General features: G+C 35.8%; 1 protein-coding gene across 3 annotated transcripts in view; it reads right to left on the bottom strand.

Moving 5' to 3' along the window:
- Positions 1-258: 258 nt before the first annotated feature.
- Positions 259-13,782, bottom strand: part of UCHL5 (ubiquitin C-terminal hydrolase L5) — a 28,430-nt gene continuing 14,906 nt past the window's right edge. For all 3 annotated transcript variants that reach the window (XM_030572889.1, XM_030572890.1, XM_030572891.1), the window contains 8 exons: positions 8,988-9,113; positions 8,829-8,890; positions 8,611-8,741; positions 7,346-7,409; positions 6,643-6,745; positions 6,088-6,201; positions 3,779-3,877; positions 259-943 (listed from right to left, as the gene is read on the bottom strand). In XM_030572889.1, the coding sequence (XP_030428749.1) occupies positions 899-943; positions 3,779-3,877; positions 6,088-6,201; positions 6,643-6,745; positions 7,346-7,409; positions 8,611-8,741; positions 8,829-8,890; positions 8,988-9,113 (744 nt within the window). In that variant the 3' untranslated portion in view covers positions 259-898. The remainder of the gene's footprint in view (positions 944-3,778; positions 3,878-6,087; positions 6,202-6,642; positions 6,746-7,345; positions 7,410-8,610; positions 8,742-8,828; positions 8,891-8,987; positions 9,114-13,782) is intronic.

Here is a 13,782-nt window from a genome sequence, read left to right on the forward strand (position 1 = left end):
CTCCCACCCTCCCAAATCTCTCTCTTCTATTGGTCAAGGAACCCCTCCATAAACCTACCAAAGTGTATGTTGAAAGGTTTACAACTAAAACTGTAGAATAAACATATCTCCAGAAATATCATCTACTGAACTCAAATGGTGAACTTCCTTGTTGCAAGTTTGATGTATATGGTCAAGAAGCCATGATTTCAAGTACTATCCTATCCAAAATAGTCACAGTACCAAATGATAGGGCTACAAAATACCACCTGAAGAAAGTTTGCCAAAATAAAAATGGGAATATTTATTATCTTTTCTACTAAAGCAATGCCGATCTTTTGAGATTACACATTGTTCTTTGCAAGTGGTTTACAGCTAAATTCATACTTTTCAACTCTGTAAAAAATTAGTCAAAGTTCATAAAAACAAAGACACAGGGGAAGTTGGTGAAGAGAGTCAGAATATAATACCTGTTAATGGTGATGAACAGAGAAAGCCCAACTGTTATTTTAAAATTTTGACATTCTCTGCATCATTAGAAATCCAAGTCCCTTAACATGGGATGAGGTGTAAATATTTTCATTAGGAAGAGATTAAAACATGGGTACATTATTTGCACATTTTCAGATCTATAACAATGGCAGTTCTACTTCCCAATAAGCTATGAGGAATTGATCAGATACAACCGTTAAATAATGGAATTTGATCAAGAGACTAAACATTACTTAGTAGGTTCTACATGCACATGATGCAAGGGGAGGAGATTTATAGACCCGTACATACGATACAAGACAAACTGTTACAATTGTCAAACGTGCGCTGGACAAATTTGAAGTTTATGGAAAAGTCGTGTAGGCTTGTTTCATGAAAACAAGGTCAGAAGCACATTATTGTATATATTTTTCCTCCAAAATTATCTTCACTTGGTCTCCTGAGCTTTCTTGGCATTCTGTTTTTCTTTTGCCTAACGGTAAAAATAGAGAGCATGTTATACTACGATGAGAATACTACCCACTTTTGTCTACATCTCAAAATATACATGACTGTTACCTCCTGGAACATAGAACACAATTGATATTTTACTGTAACAAAAGCCACTTTTAAACATAATCTGGATGCTTGTCGAATGCCGCACATGCAGTTACTAAACCTTAATATCTTTGGGCATATGTTTATATAATGCAAAACAGGTTAAAGACCTCTTGACTCTTTGTGGAAAAATCTGAAAAAAACCCACACTTTACTTAAAAACAGTTTAGTCTTATGTTTCTACCTTTTTTGACATAACTAAGGAGAGATATCCAACAATAAGATTTTTATTACTCTGGAGACCATCTGCTCATGCAGTTTATTCTCCACCTGACAATCATAATCCTCCATATGAATATCACAATTGAAGCAGTGGGAAGAATCATATAAAATCAAACAGAAAATGAGCTCAAGTGAGGAATTATCAGTTGAGCTCTGAAGCAACAAAGATCTTTTTACTAGTATTCTGCTTCATCAAGAAGCACAAAGGAAGAAAAATACAGAAACTAAAGAGTGAGGTTATTTGCAAATAGAATTTCTTGTTCAGTTTTCCACATGTTAAAAAAGTTTATATTCCGGCCAAATGGACATAATGTTTTGCAACAAACTTGCAGCCTGGTACATGGTTTTCATAATAAAATTTGGTAAAATACTAATATGCAAATTTTGGTTTTACCATATTCAACTAGAAAATGTTGTGTTGAATAGTAATGTGAGAAGATCAGATAGGCAATCATTTCCCTTAGGATGCAAAAAAAAGAAATCTGTCATTGTTAAAATAGAAATCCCTCTTCATTTTCTATCTTGTTATTCATCTTATTTGCTGTGGTAGCTACACACTAAACTAAGATCAGCAACAGAATTCTGAGGGGTGACATTCCTCCTGATGTGTATATATGGAGCTCTAAACCAAGCTAAAAACTTTCTTTACACACAGATCACACTAATATGCCAAAAAGATACAATCAAGAAATTCTCACTTATCTCAATCATTTAAGTTTGAGGCAGTTTTCACATCAAATTTTAGAAGCACCTGGTGGCATTTACCTTGATGTCACATGACTTAACCTCTTCCCTTTTTATACAGATTTTAAAGACTAAAATGATATTGAGAAAGATTATTTACCTGTCCACACAGTAACTGTGGTTCTTTGTATAAAGGCGTGCACGCACCTAGCTCTGACTGCTGCTTGTTACTGAACTGGTTTGGCTCTAACTAAAGGACCCTGAAGTAAAATTCTTTGTGCGCTGTCACGAATCCTCTAAGTCACCAAGTCTCCCCTGAAGTTCAGTAGTGAGACACAAACTCATAATATGCAACTTAATACAAAAACCATACAATACTGTTGGTAACACAAGACAGCAAAATACATAATTTAATTCAAAATAAGAAAATTCAAAGCTGGCTTAATTTCTCTGGGTCACAGTTAAACTACTAACTGTAAGGAAGTTCCTTCACGTTTGCATGTGTACAGAGAGAGAAGTGAGGCCAACTACTCAAGCTCTTTAACAGTTTTTCTGTCTCCATTTCACATGGTAAAAACATTAGACAAAACACTAGGAAGTGACAGAGACCAAAATGCCTTCACCTCAAAACAGTGCTCCTAACATCAACTGGTAAAGCAGTGATCTGCCCAAGCCACTGGGCTTCTTAACTCCCCCCTTGTCCTCAACTCAAAATGTTCAATTAAATGGCGATGCTTGTTAAGCTAAATAAATAGCTATTTATTTATTTATTTAAGAGTCTAACATCAGGAATACATGTTATATCTATTGCATATGAGACACATATGCAAGCCAATAACATGACAAAAACTCCAATTAAGTTAGCTGTTTGAATAACCTAGTAGTTTAATGATCTTACCAGGGAGACAACTGAAACAATACATACTTGATTTAGGCTTTAAATAAAGGCATGTTTAACAGTAAATCAAAACTATCAGTGGAAGAAGCATAGAAAGGAAACAGCAAAAGTTAGGAAAGAGCAGACAACAGAAGCAGACACGTACAACACCATGCAGCAATACAGCCACACATGGGTTGCCATCTAGTGTTCACAGATAGTATAGACAGGGTCCTGGAATCTAATAAGACAAAGGATACACAGACCTTGCGTGTGGATAAGTTTTAGATTTCTGTGCTCCCCTTGGGGAGATAAGTTATAGGGGTTCTCTATACCAGAGTATGTTGTATGTCTCTCAGAGGTATGAATAAACCACCCACTAAGTGACACAGGTAACACCAACCTAAGTGCCAGTGTGGACAGCATCATGTCAGTGCCGCTGATACAGCTATTGCCCCTGGGGAGATGGTTTTATTATGCCAATGGGAGAGAGCTTTCTCCCATGGGCAGTGTCTTCACCAGATGTGCTACAGCGGCACAGCTGCATGCATTTCTAGTGTAGACAGATTGCTTTTGCCCTCCACTTCACTAATAGAATCGTTATTGAATGGCCCTCTGATTTTACAGCATTAGGGGACTTTGGGCTATCAGGGAAGACACTCCTTGGAGCTTTTGCTCAGCAGAGTGTGCACTGCCCCATCTTGGTGAGCACACTGCATCTTCAAAACACAAGGCTGGAGGTTCGGGGGAATCCCCATATATACTTGCCACTTAGCTGCAAACATCAAGTTTAACTACATAAACCAATTCCACTTAAGAATTCCAGTTTTAGAAGTGCAGCTACATTTCTGTTCAGGTAGAAAACATGCAAAATACATGAATTAATACATCTTGCTTCTTTAAAAAAGTCATACAAGAAATGCTCACCTTCTCTACCAGTGGTATTAACTGCTGGTGTTCTGCTAAAGTTTTTAACAATTCCATGATGAAAGGCAGGTAGTTATGTTTTCTTCTAATATTTTCAATCTGAAAATTAATTGCAAACATTAATGGAACTGCTATGTGTCAGACAAAAGGCACCGCTCTCATTATAAGAGTTCTCTTAAGGTTACATTCTCTTTCTGAGCCAGTTACCAAGTTCAGATGGTGAGGTTTAGAGCACTTCAGATGAGTCGATGCATTACACAAAGTTTGTATGGCATAAATATAAACCCTCCTTAAGACTCATGCCACCTTATATCATGTCACTTACCAAAACACTCAACCTGACAATGAATAGACAGCTAGCATGTTGTAGCTCCTGCTTAACATGCTGACAAATGCTGTTTAATTGTGCTCCCCATCTCTCATTTTATACTTCAACTATAAGCTCTTTAGAGCATGAACTGTCTTTTTGTTATGTATTTGTACACTCCCTAGCACAATGGGGCTCTGTTCCAGGACTAGTTCCCTTAGACAAGATTGCAATACAAGAAGTAATTAGTAGTATTTATTAATTTTTGACATCAGAGGAAAGATGCTTTACAGAGATAAATCCTCCTAATATATCTCATAGCACTTTGTAATACAGCAAAGGCCTAAATATGCAGAACAGAAACAGAATTTAAGTTCTTACAGGTGACAAAGGTTTCAATAAAAAAATTCTATCTTCAGGGAACTAGTAAAATAAGTAAGTTTATCCAAAAGAAATTACTGTATAGATATGCATTTTAGTAAAAAGCTTTAGGAGTATCTCGCTTGATGGTGACCTGCATAATTTAAAATAAATTTATTTTCTATCCTACTAAGGGGCAGAGAGATATTCAAGATAGGTAACCATATAGGTTTTCCCCCCAGCTCATTCTCTCATTTCTCTAAACATTCCACAGCATGTATTCTGTAGGTATAACAAACAATGGAGCTAGTTGGCCATCACTTTGGAGAAACAAAAGCAAATAATTTTGAAGTTGCCTATTTGTTGTTTCTTTTATATCCCCTGAAATCACTGGTGACTGGCTCCAAATGTTGATCAAAAAGGGTATGCCTACACTGCAATTAAAAGTGCGTGGCTGGCCTGTGCCAGCTGACTCAGGTTCACGGGACTGTTTTAGCTGCTGGTGCAGGTTTTCAGGCTTGGGCCTAGGCTCTGGTGTCCTCCCACTTTACAGAATACTAGAGACTGGACTGCAGCCCAATCCAAAATGTCTGCATCACCAACTAAAACAGCCTGAGCCCAAGACTGCTGTGGGTGTCTAACTGCACTGCAGACATATCCCAAATCTTTCCCCATTTCTATGAATACAATTAAATATATTCAGATTACTTCCTTATTTAAAATAATCTGTCAGAATCTCTGTTAAACATGACAACTTCTTCTGCACTTCATTCCATTCATCAAAAGCTAGGGGCTAGACTTCAAAAAACAAAGAATATAAATATGCTCTGCTAGTTTCTAAACAGTGTATAATCTCACATCCGTACCTAATGTAAAGACCAAAAAAATTCAAGCTGTTTCTATGCCATATTCAGGGATATGTTCCAATACAGAGCAGCAAACAGCTAATTATTTTCATTTTTCTGTAGCTCATCGCCAATCCAGTACACACATCTGATAAGCTGAGTATCAAATGTTCTTTATTAACTTAAAACATATCCTTATAACAAAGAAAGGCAGAAAAGTTTATTAGAAATATCAATCTTATAAAAGCAGTTTGAGGGATGCCCCCCCACCCCCAACCCACTACTATAGCAAAAAAACAACAACAAATTCTGAGAAGTAAAAGAATGCCACTATAGAGCAGAATTAATGGTGACCATAGATGTAACTTCTTGAGGCACATGCAACTGTCTCTTTCCAGGAGTTCTACACTTCACTATTTACAAGAGCTTTTTGATGAACTTTTATATATACACACATACTTGAATGGGAGGAGATGGCAGAATAGGGGAGGCTCAAAGAATATACATAAGAAAATGTGATTGTTTTACAATTCAAATAAAAAGAGTAGATAAAAATATCAGTTTCCCAGGTATCTAGAAAGAAAGATGGTGAGTAAACAAACCAATAACTCAGGAGTAAGTTGACGCGTGTGAATAATGTAGTGCAGTGCCCTGCTAATACCCTTGTAATTCCTCCAGCCCTGATGTGAGGCCTGAAAATGAAGCCAATCTCATGCTCCTCCACATCAAGTTGGCTCTTCATTATGATCTTCCTGACAGTTTTACTATGAAAACAAACAAAAAAAAACTACATGTACCTTATATCTTTTTAGTTTTTGGTTCTCTTCTTCAATTAACATCTGATATTTTGCAACTTCTGACTGAATAGAACTTAATATATTACCACTCTGGTCTGTATCCATTGGCTCTTCCTGAAAGAAAGTAAAATGAATGCAACAAAGTTAGAATTTTATAAAAAAGTCTGGTCTGTACAGTGTTTATACTGCTATTACCTAAATTAATATTTTTAGTTTAAGGACTGTGGTAGCAATATGCTACACCTATTTGGCTAATTCTGTCTTAGTGTTGTACAATGGGGCCCATTAACATAATATCTGAGCATCTTCTATTTAAAAAAAAAAAATCAATGGCAACATGAAGTCCATAACAAACTTCATAGTCTCTGGCACATCTCCCTTTGTGGAGTAAAAACACTGTCGGGGTTTTTCTTCTCTCCCCCTTCTCCCCTCTACGGGGCAGGAATAGGTTAGCTGCAAAATAAATAGTAACTAAAACATTATTTTTATAACCCTTCTAAGCAAAAAAGTGACAGTGGCATGGAACTATTGCATTATTTAAATACCATATCCTACCTCTGAAAGTTGCTGCTGTAATTCTGCTATCTTCTGCTCATATATCATTTTTCTGTCAGACACAATGGCCATAAGGTTAAATCTTATCTCCCCTTCACTGTATCTAAAAGAAGATAACACAGTTTTCAAAATTAAATCATTTGCACAGCAGCTCTAAATAAACAAACAAAAGTCCTCTATAATTTCCTTAATTGTAAATAAATATTTATTTATTTCACATTAAAGTTGTGGATATTGTTTCACTCTTATTGTGAAACAAAAATCACATCATAGATGACTGCACTGAACTACAAACAACATTAAACATGGCAATTAGTCCAATAGTATCTTTTACAGCACCTGCACCAAAGTTTATTTTCCCCACCTGATCTTAAATGTTAATCTGTTTATATAATTTGACTGTTAACTGCTTATTAAAAAATAAAACATAAGAGTATGAGAAGACTCCCTTTAGTAACTGTCCTCCATAACTGAGATCAAAAAACAAGTTGTGTTTCTAGCCCAAGCTGTTTTGGAGCTGTGATTTGGGGAGGAGGGTTAAGAAGTTAAGCTACTGCCATCAGTTTTCCTATTTTCAGAAAGCTAAACAAGAAAAAAGAAAATACTTTTAAATCGAAAAAAAGTTAGGAATTGGTTCTTTTGCAGTAAAAAGTTATACATGTACGTTCTTTAAAAAAAAAAAAAAGCAGCACTTGACATTTACTTTTGTATTCGTTTCTCTATGACAGGCCTGACAGCACTGATCCAATCATCTTGATTACAGGCACCTGGATAGGAAACATAAAAAAGGTTTGTTTTTTTTAAAAGTGCCAGCTTTGCTGCAAATTCAAAACACTGATAATTCAGGCTACTAGTGGATCTCTTCTCTGGAGAAAGAAAATTCTAAACTGTTCAAAATGGTCTTTTTGAAATAGGAAATTAATCACTGGTTCTTGTTAATATCTTTCAGTATTCTACTGAATAATATTTAGACAATATTTAGAAAAGCAACAGAAGTGGAGTAGATTTTAAAAAGGGGGAAAAAGGTCTAACCCAAAATTCTGTATTTTGCTATAGTAGTGAGTTGAGCAGTTATTATATGCATACTCCCCAATCCTGCAAATGGATTCCATGTCAACAGAGCCTTATGTCCACAGAAAGCCCATATACTTCAATTATATGACATACAGGTCTGACTACATCAGGGCCATTGTCTGGTAGGAAGTGCCCCCCTTAAGCAATCAGAATCTTTCAAAATGAAAGATTCACTATACTGAAACTAATAATCTTTCACATTTGTCTTAATATTTGAGAAACTGTGACATAAATCCACCTTTCGATGATGCATTTACTTTACTAGTTTTTACGTTACCACAATAAATACTACGAGGAACAAATAAAGTATCAGTTTAGTGCCAAGTAGTGAAATTTCTACTCTCATAACATTAGGATTACAAAAATGACTAACATGCTCCCTGGAATACAAAAAGGAGGTGGAAAGCAACATGAAAAAAAGATATGGAAACAAGAACTGTTCCAGGTGAAACTAGCTAGCTTAATACCAAATAATCAGACTGTGCAAATCTTAAAAATTAGAACAGACATCTGATAGATGATTAATCTTTTCATTCCACTTAAAATGTAGATTTAACTTCTTGACCTAGCATTAACAGGCTCTACTTCTTTGTACCAGCTGATTTTGCCTTGGAACTAAAATATTAAGGGAATGAATAATAAAAATTCTGAGATTCTGACATCACAAAAACTAGTTGAAAGGAAAAACCTGAAAAGGTGTGGGAAGGGACTAATCCAGACAATCATCCTTTCAATACAGTGTCTAAATACGTCTCAGTGAAAGATCAAAAAGTATTAACAAGAACCAGCTGTTATCTCAAAAGGACAATTGTTTTGGTCACATATGGCCACCAAAAACTGTTAAAAATGCAACAAGGTACAATGTTTAAATTAGCCACAGTGAACTAAACTTACCTAAATCAATTGGTCCTTCCCTTAGTCCATCTAGTTCATATAGCCTTCCATTAACAGGAACATAACTTACAAAGTGAAATGCATCTTCTTCTTTTGCTGATGACTTTGCATCAAACTCAAACATTTGTTGTCTATAAGGTAAACAGAGACAATGCTGAAGTGAAAGAGAAAAGATTACTGGATTTTGTATGATTTGTAACACGCACAACTTTTGTTACCTGGCAAAACTATTGTGAACCTGTCGAATCACTTCAGAGTTGCTTAGTGCCAAACCTTTCATCTAAAAATATATATAAAAATAAAAGTAAGATAAAGAGAACATACGCCAATTGTTCAAATCAGCGTACACCAAGTACAAAAAAGTTAGTTGCACTTACCGCAGCATCAAAACTTTGTGAAAATTCTTTAAATTCTGCTAGTGTCTCTCCTAAATGGATATCTTGATGGATACAGTTTAATAGCACACTTACTATGGCTTGAGTAGCACAAGCATTGTTTATTACCTAGAAAGAGGTATGGAAAGTGAGGACCAGTTCATTACAGATGATGACATAGAAAGAATTAAAGTTGGACCAATTCTTCCTTTATAAACCCTTATTTTGCCTGGATTACACAGCTCTGATTTAGGTTAAAAAATTTAAGCCTAGAAGCAGTACCTATTTTTTGGTAAACATGTACTACCACCTAGGTAGCAAATCTAGCCTGGACAGCCATAAAAGACTCTGCTGTACAAGACAAACCAAATGATGCTGGTTGTACGGGTGATGGCAAAACAAAGTGCAACTATTCTAAGTAAATATATTAGTAATCTACCTCCTCACTTCTTCTAAAAGAATACTTAAAACAGAGTAAAGAATACAACAACCTGATCAAGCAAGATGCAGTGATGTCATTGATTACTAAAGCACAGCAAATAATCTTTTGCTTACTTTTAAAACGCATTTGTTACTTTTAGTATTTACTCTTATTCTACTAGTGATTCAGGGCTTCATCCTTACTCAGGCTGACTAGCACCTTACCTTGCTTGATTTCAATGGGACCACTGGCAGAGTAAGGTAATACTCAACAGAAAAAAAAGAGTGTCTGAACCTGGCTGTTCATATTGCTACTTCCATATTCCCCCTTTAATATATAATGATACCATTCAATGAACACTACAATTAGATTAACAGGGAAAAAGACTACCAAAATATAAATTTTTAAAAGGTGGCATCGCATGCGACCTAGGCTTAAGATGGTCCTATTTAAAAAAAACAAAGAAAACCCCCTCAAATACACTGAGTTAGTCTCAAATTCAGATCTGTTCTGTGTGAAAGTTTTATAAACTTCTAAGTTTTTGTTTTTCACTTCATTTTATAGAACACTTATCTTCCTTCAATCCAAGTTTATTTTTAAAAGCTGAGACAGTTACACAAACTAGTACACCAAAAAATTCAAGCCAGTTAATAAGAAGATAGAGTATCAGACATAATTCACCTTGCTGAATTTTTTGGGGGTAAAATATTCTACTTTTTAAAAAAAGTAAATCAAAACCTTAGTGTTAGTCAGAGCTTTTGTACATTAAAGAGAGATACATAACCCTAAAAAGCATGTTTTAGGTTGTCAAGCAATTTAAAAAAAATTAACCACGATTAATCACGCTGTTATACAATAGAATACCATTTATATAAATAATTTTTTGATGTTTTCTAAATTTTTTAATATATTGATTTCAATTACAACATAGAACGCAAAGTGTACAGTTCTCACTTTATTTATTAAACATTTGCACTGTAAAAAAAGAAAGTATTTTTCAATTCACCTAGTAAAAGTACTGTCATGCAATCTCTTTATAATGAAAATTGAACTTACAAATGTAGAATTATGCACAAAACACAACATTCAAAATTAAACAAAGTCCACTCAGTCCTACTTCTTATTTGCCAATCACTCAGACAAACAAATTTGGTTACAATTTGCAGGAGAAAACAGTTGCCTGCTTCTTGTTTACAATGTTACCTGAAAGTGAAAACAGGCATTCGTATGGCAGTGTTGTAGCTGGTATCACAAGATATTTATGTGCCAGATGCACTGAAAGTTCATATGTCCTTTCATGCTTCGACCACCATTCCAAAGAACATGCATCCATGCTGATGACAGATTCTCCTCGATAACTATCCAAAGAAGAGCAGACTGACAATGTATGTTCATTTTCATTATCTGAATCAGATGCCACCAGCAGAAGGTTAGTTTTCTTTTTTGGTAGTTCAGGTTCTATAGTTTCCACATCAGAATGTTGCTCTTTTAAGACTTCTGAATGCATGCTCCACACCTCGTCCCTCTCAGATTTTGGACGGCACTTCAGATTCTTAAAACTTGGGTCAAGTGCTGTAGCTTTAGACCTCTCACACTGGTATTTTCCTTGAGTTTTGTCAAATCTACTGTGAAAGTGTTCTTAAAACTAACGTGCTGGGTCATCATCCCAGACTGCTATAACATAAAATATATGGCCAAATGCAGGTCAAACAGAAGACATACAATTCTCCCCAAAGGAATTCAGTCACAAATTTAATTAATGCATTTTTTTTTTAAATGAGCATCATCAGCATGGAAGCACAGCATCTGGAATGGTGGCTGAAGCATGAAGGGGCATACGGCATGTAAATACCTTGCAACGCTGTCTAAAGAAGTGCCATGCGAACACCAGTTCTCACTTTCAGGCAACACTGTAAATAAGAAGCAGGCAGCATCTCCTGTAAATGTAAACAAACTTGTTTGCCTTAGCGATTGGCTGAACAAGAAGTAGGACTGAGTGGATTTGTAGGCTCTAAAGTTTTACATTGTTTTGTTTTGGAGTGCAGTTATGTAACCAAAATAAATAAATAAAAATCTACATTTGTAAGTTACACTTTCACGATCAAGCAATTACATTACGGTACCGGTATGAGATGAATTGAAAAATACTATTTATCATTTTTACAGTGCAAATATTTATAAACATTAATAATATAAAGTGAGCACTGTACACTTTCTATTCTGTGTTGCAATCAAAATCAATGTAGAAAACATCTAAAAATATTTAATACGTTTCAATTGATATTCTATTGTTTAACAGTGTGATTAATTGCGATTAAAAAAACTAATCATGATTAATTTTTTTGAGTTAATCGCACAAGTTAACTGCAATTATTCGACAGCCCTCTTTTTTAAAAAAAAACAAAGGTGAGGGGGAAGTGAAATACGGACTCTGTATATGTTGAAGGATGGAGAGTGACTATTACCTTTCAAAAGTGATCATAAAAAGATATGGGGCCATATTCCGCCCTTAGTTACCTTTATGTGACTCTATTGAAGTCAATGGAGTTGACAAGGGTGTAGTAATTAAGGGCAGAATTTGGACAAGGAATTACTTTGTATTGGTTTGGGGGTATGTGCAGCATGAGGCATGATTATTAGCTGTTTCATTCAGTAAGTTTGTAGGCAGAGGGGTGGGGAAGAGACTTTCCAGTCTGCGTGAGTAGCATCCACTATAAAGGTTTACATACATTTTAAAAGACGACAATGTAAGAGGTTAATTATATATCAAGCATTTGAAACACTTCAGGGCTGTAAACATGAAACCACTTCCAACAAAAAAGTGAACAGATAACATCTGTTTTCTAGTCAAAGCAGGTCAGAATAGACTGACACCTTTTCTTTGGCAAGATCAGGGGAAAATGAAAAAAATCCACAAGATACCAGGATGCTAGAAAGTGCACTATTTGTACTCTATGTAGTGAACAGTACATTGGCTCCATGATATGAGTTCATCATTCAGTTGTCCAAAAATAAGTGTGTCATTGGAAAACTGGACTGCATTTATACTGCTGAGTTAGAATATATATTTAGCCTTTTCCCCCTTCATGCGCATGCATAGCTTTGCATGTAGGAAATACAGTGAACCTAGGTCTGCTATTTAATGGAAAATATGGAATTATGCTCCTGGAAATTGTATGGCTCTTCTAACAAAGGTGCAGCGTTACAACATGCCTCAAAATGTATATCAGAGGGAAGGGGAAGACAAAAGTTATTTTGAGTAATTCACAAGTTACACACATTAAATACAGCCATCTTGGTATGGAGGACAAAGCCAAGATGGACAGATATTTCTTAGCTTATTGAATACAGATTATTTGATTCCCTCAACCCTCTTCTCATTTTCCTTGCTCCCCTCACCTCCTAGAAAGAACATTAAAATCACCCCTTTTTGAGAAGACTCAGCTGTTCTCATGTTGTATACCATACCAGATAATTGATTTATAATGCCCAGAAGCCACCTGTTAAGATTGGCATCCCAATGTTCTAAGCACTGAACAAATAATCAGTAAGACAGACTTTGCTTCAAAGAAAGTAGAATCAATTTTGAAATAAGATGCAATAAATGAGTGTAAGACAATGGGAAGCAATAGTAGAATTAGGACACAATAATGACAACAACATGTTTACACAGAGCATCTAGATGCAGTTATACAGTCAAGCCAAGGGAGAGAGCACATGGGAAACTATCATGTCCCTCAATTAAAGTGAGAAAGGGAAATAGAAGCATCAAGAGACTGAAGTAGACTGGCAGAAAGTAAAAAACAGCACACAGCTGTGAAAGATAAGGAAGGACAAGATTTAAAAAAAAACTGCATGATATGTGTAGAAGGCACTCAATGTTGAGGATGATGAGGTTTGAATAGAAGCTCTGAGAAATGACCAGGAAGGGTACTTGCAGATACTGCTGAGAGCAGTTGCAATAAAGTGGAAAGGTCACAAGCCAGACTGAAGGGGCGAAGTTGAGGTAACAGCTGAAGATGGAATATATATGAATTTTAGGTGACAGAGAGAAGGGAGATGGGATTAGCGGGAGAGACAGATGAAGTCTAGAGTAGGACCTTAAAATGAGGGAAGACCACAGCAGATTATAAAATGAAAAACTGAAGGGAAGAGCAAGAGATTAAGGAGAAAAACAAAAGCGGGGGGACAGGGAAATCACAAAACAGGAGGTGATGGGGCAACTGGAAAGTGGGTGAGACACTTCAGAGACTATGGAGAAGTAGGTTAAAGGGAATATCTCTTTTGAAAAAGTTGGCAAGGTAGTGGGAGAACAATGGAAGGGTTTTACAACAGAGCCAAATAGTGGCATATAGATGGGATTGCAGGCCTAGGATA

Source organism: Gopherus evgoodei, chromosome 8 (assembly GCF_007399415.2).
Source record: "Gopherus evgoodei ecotype Sinaloan lineage chromosome 8, rGopEvg1_v1.p, whole genome shotgun sequence".
In the NCBI taxonomy this organism is placed as follows: domain Eukaryota; kingdom Metazoa; phylum Chordata; order Testudines; family Testudinidae; genus Gopherus; species Gopherus evgoodei.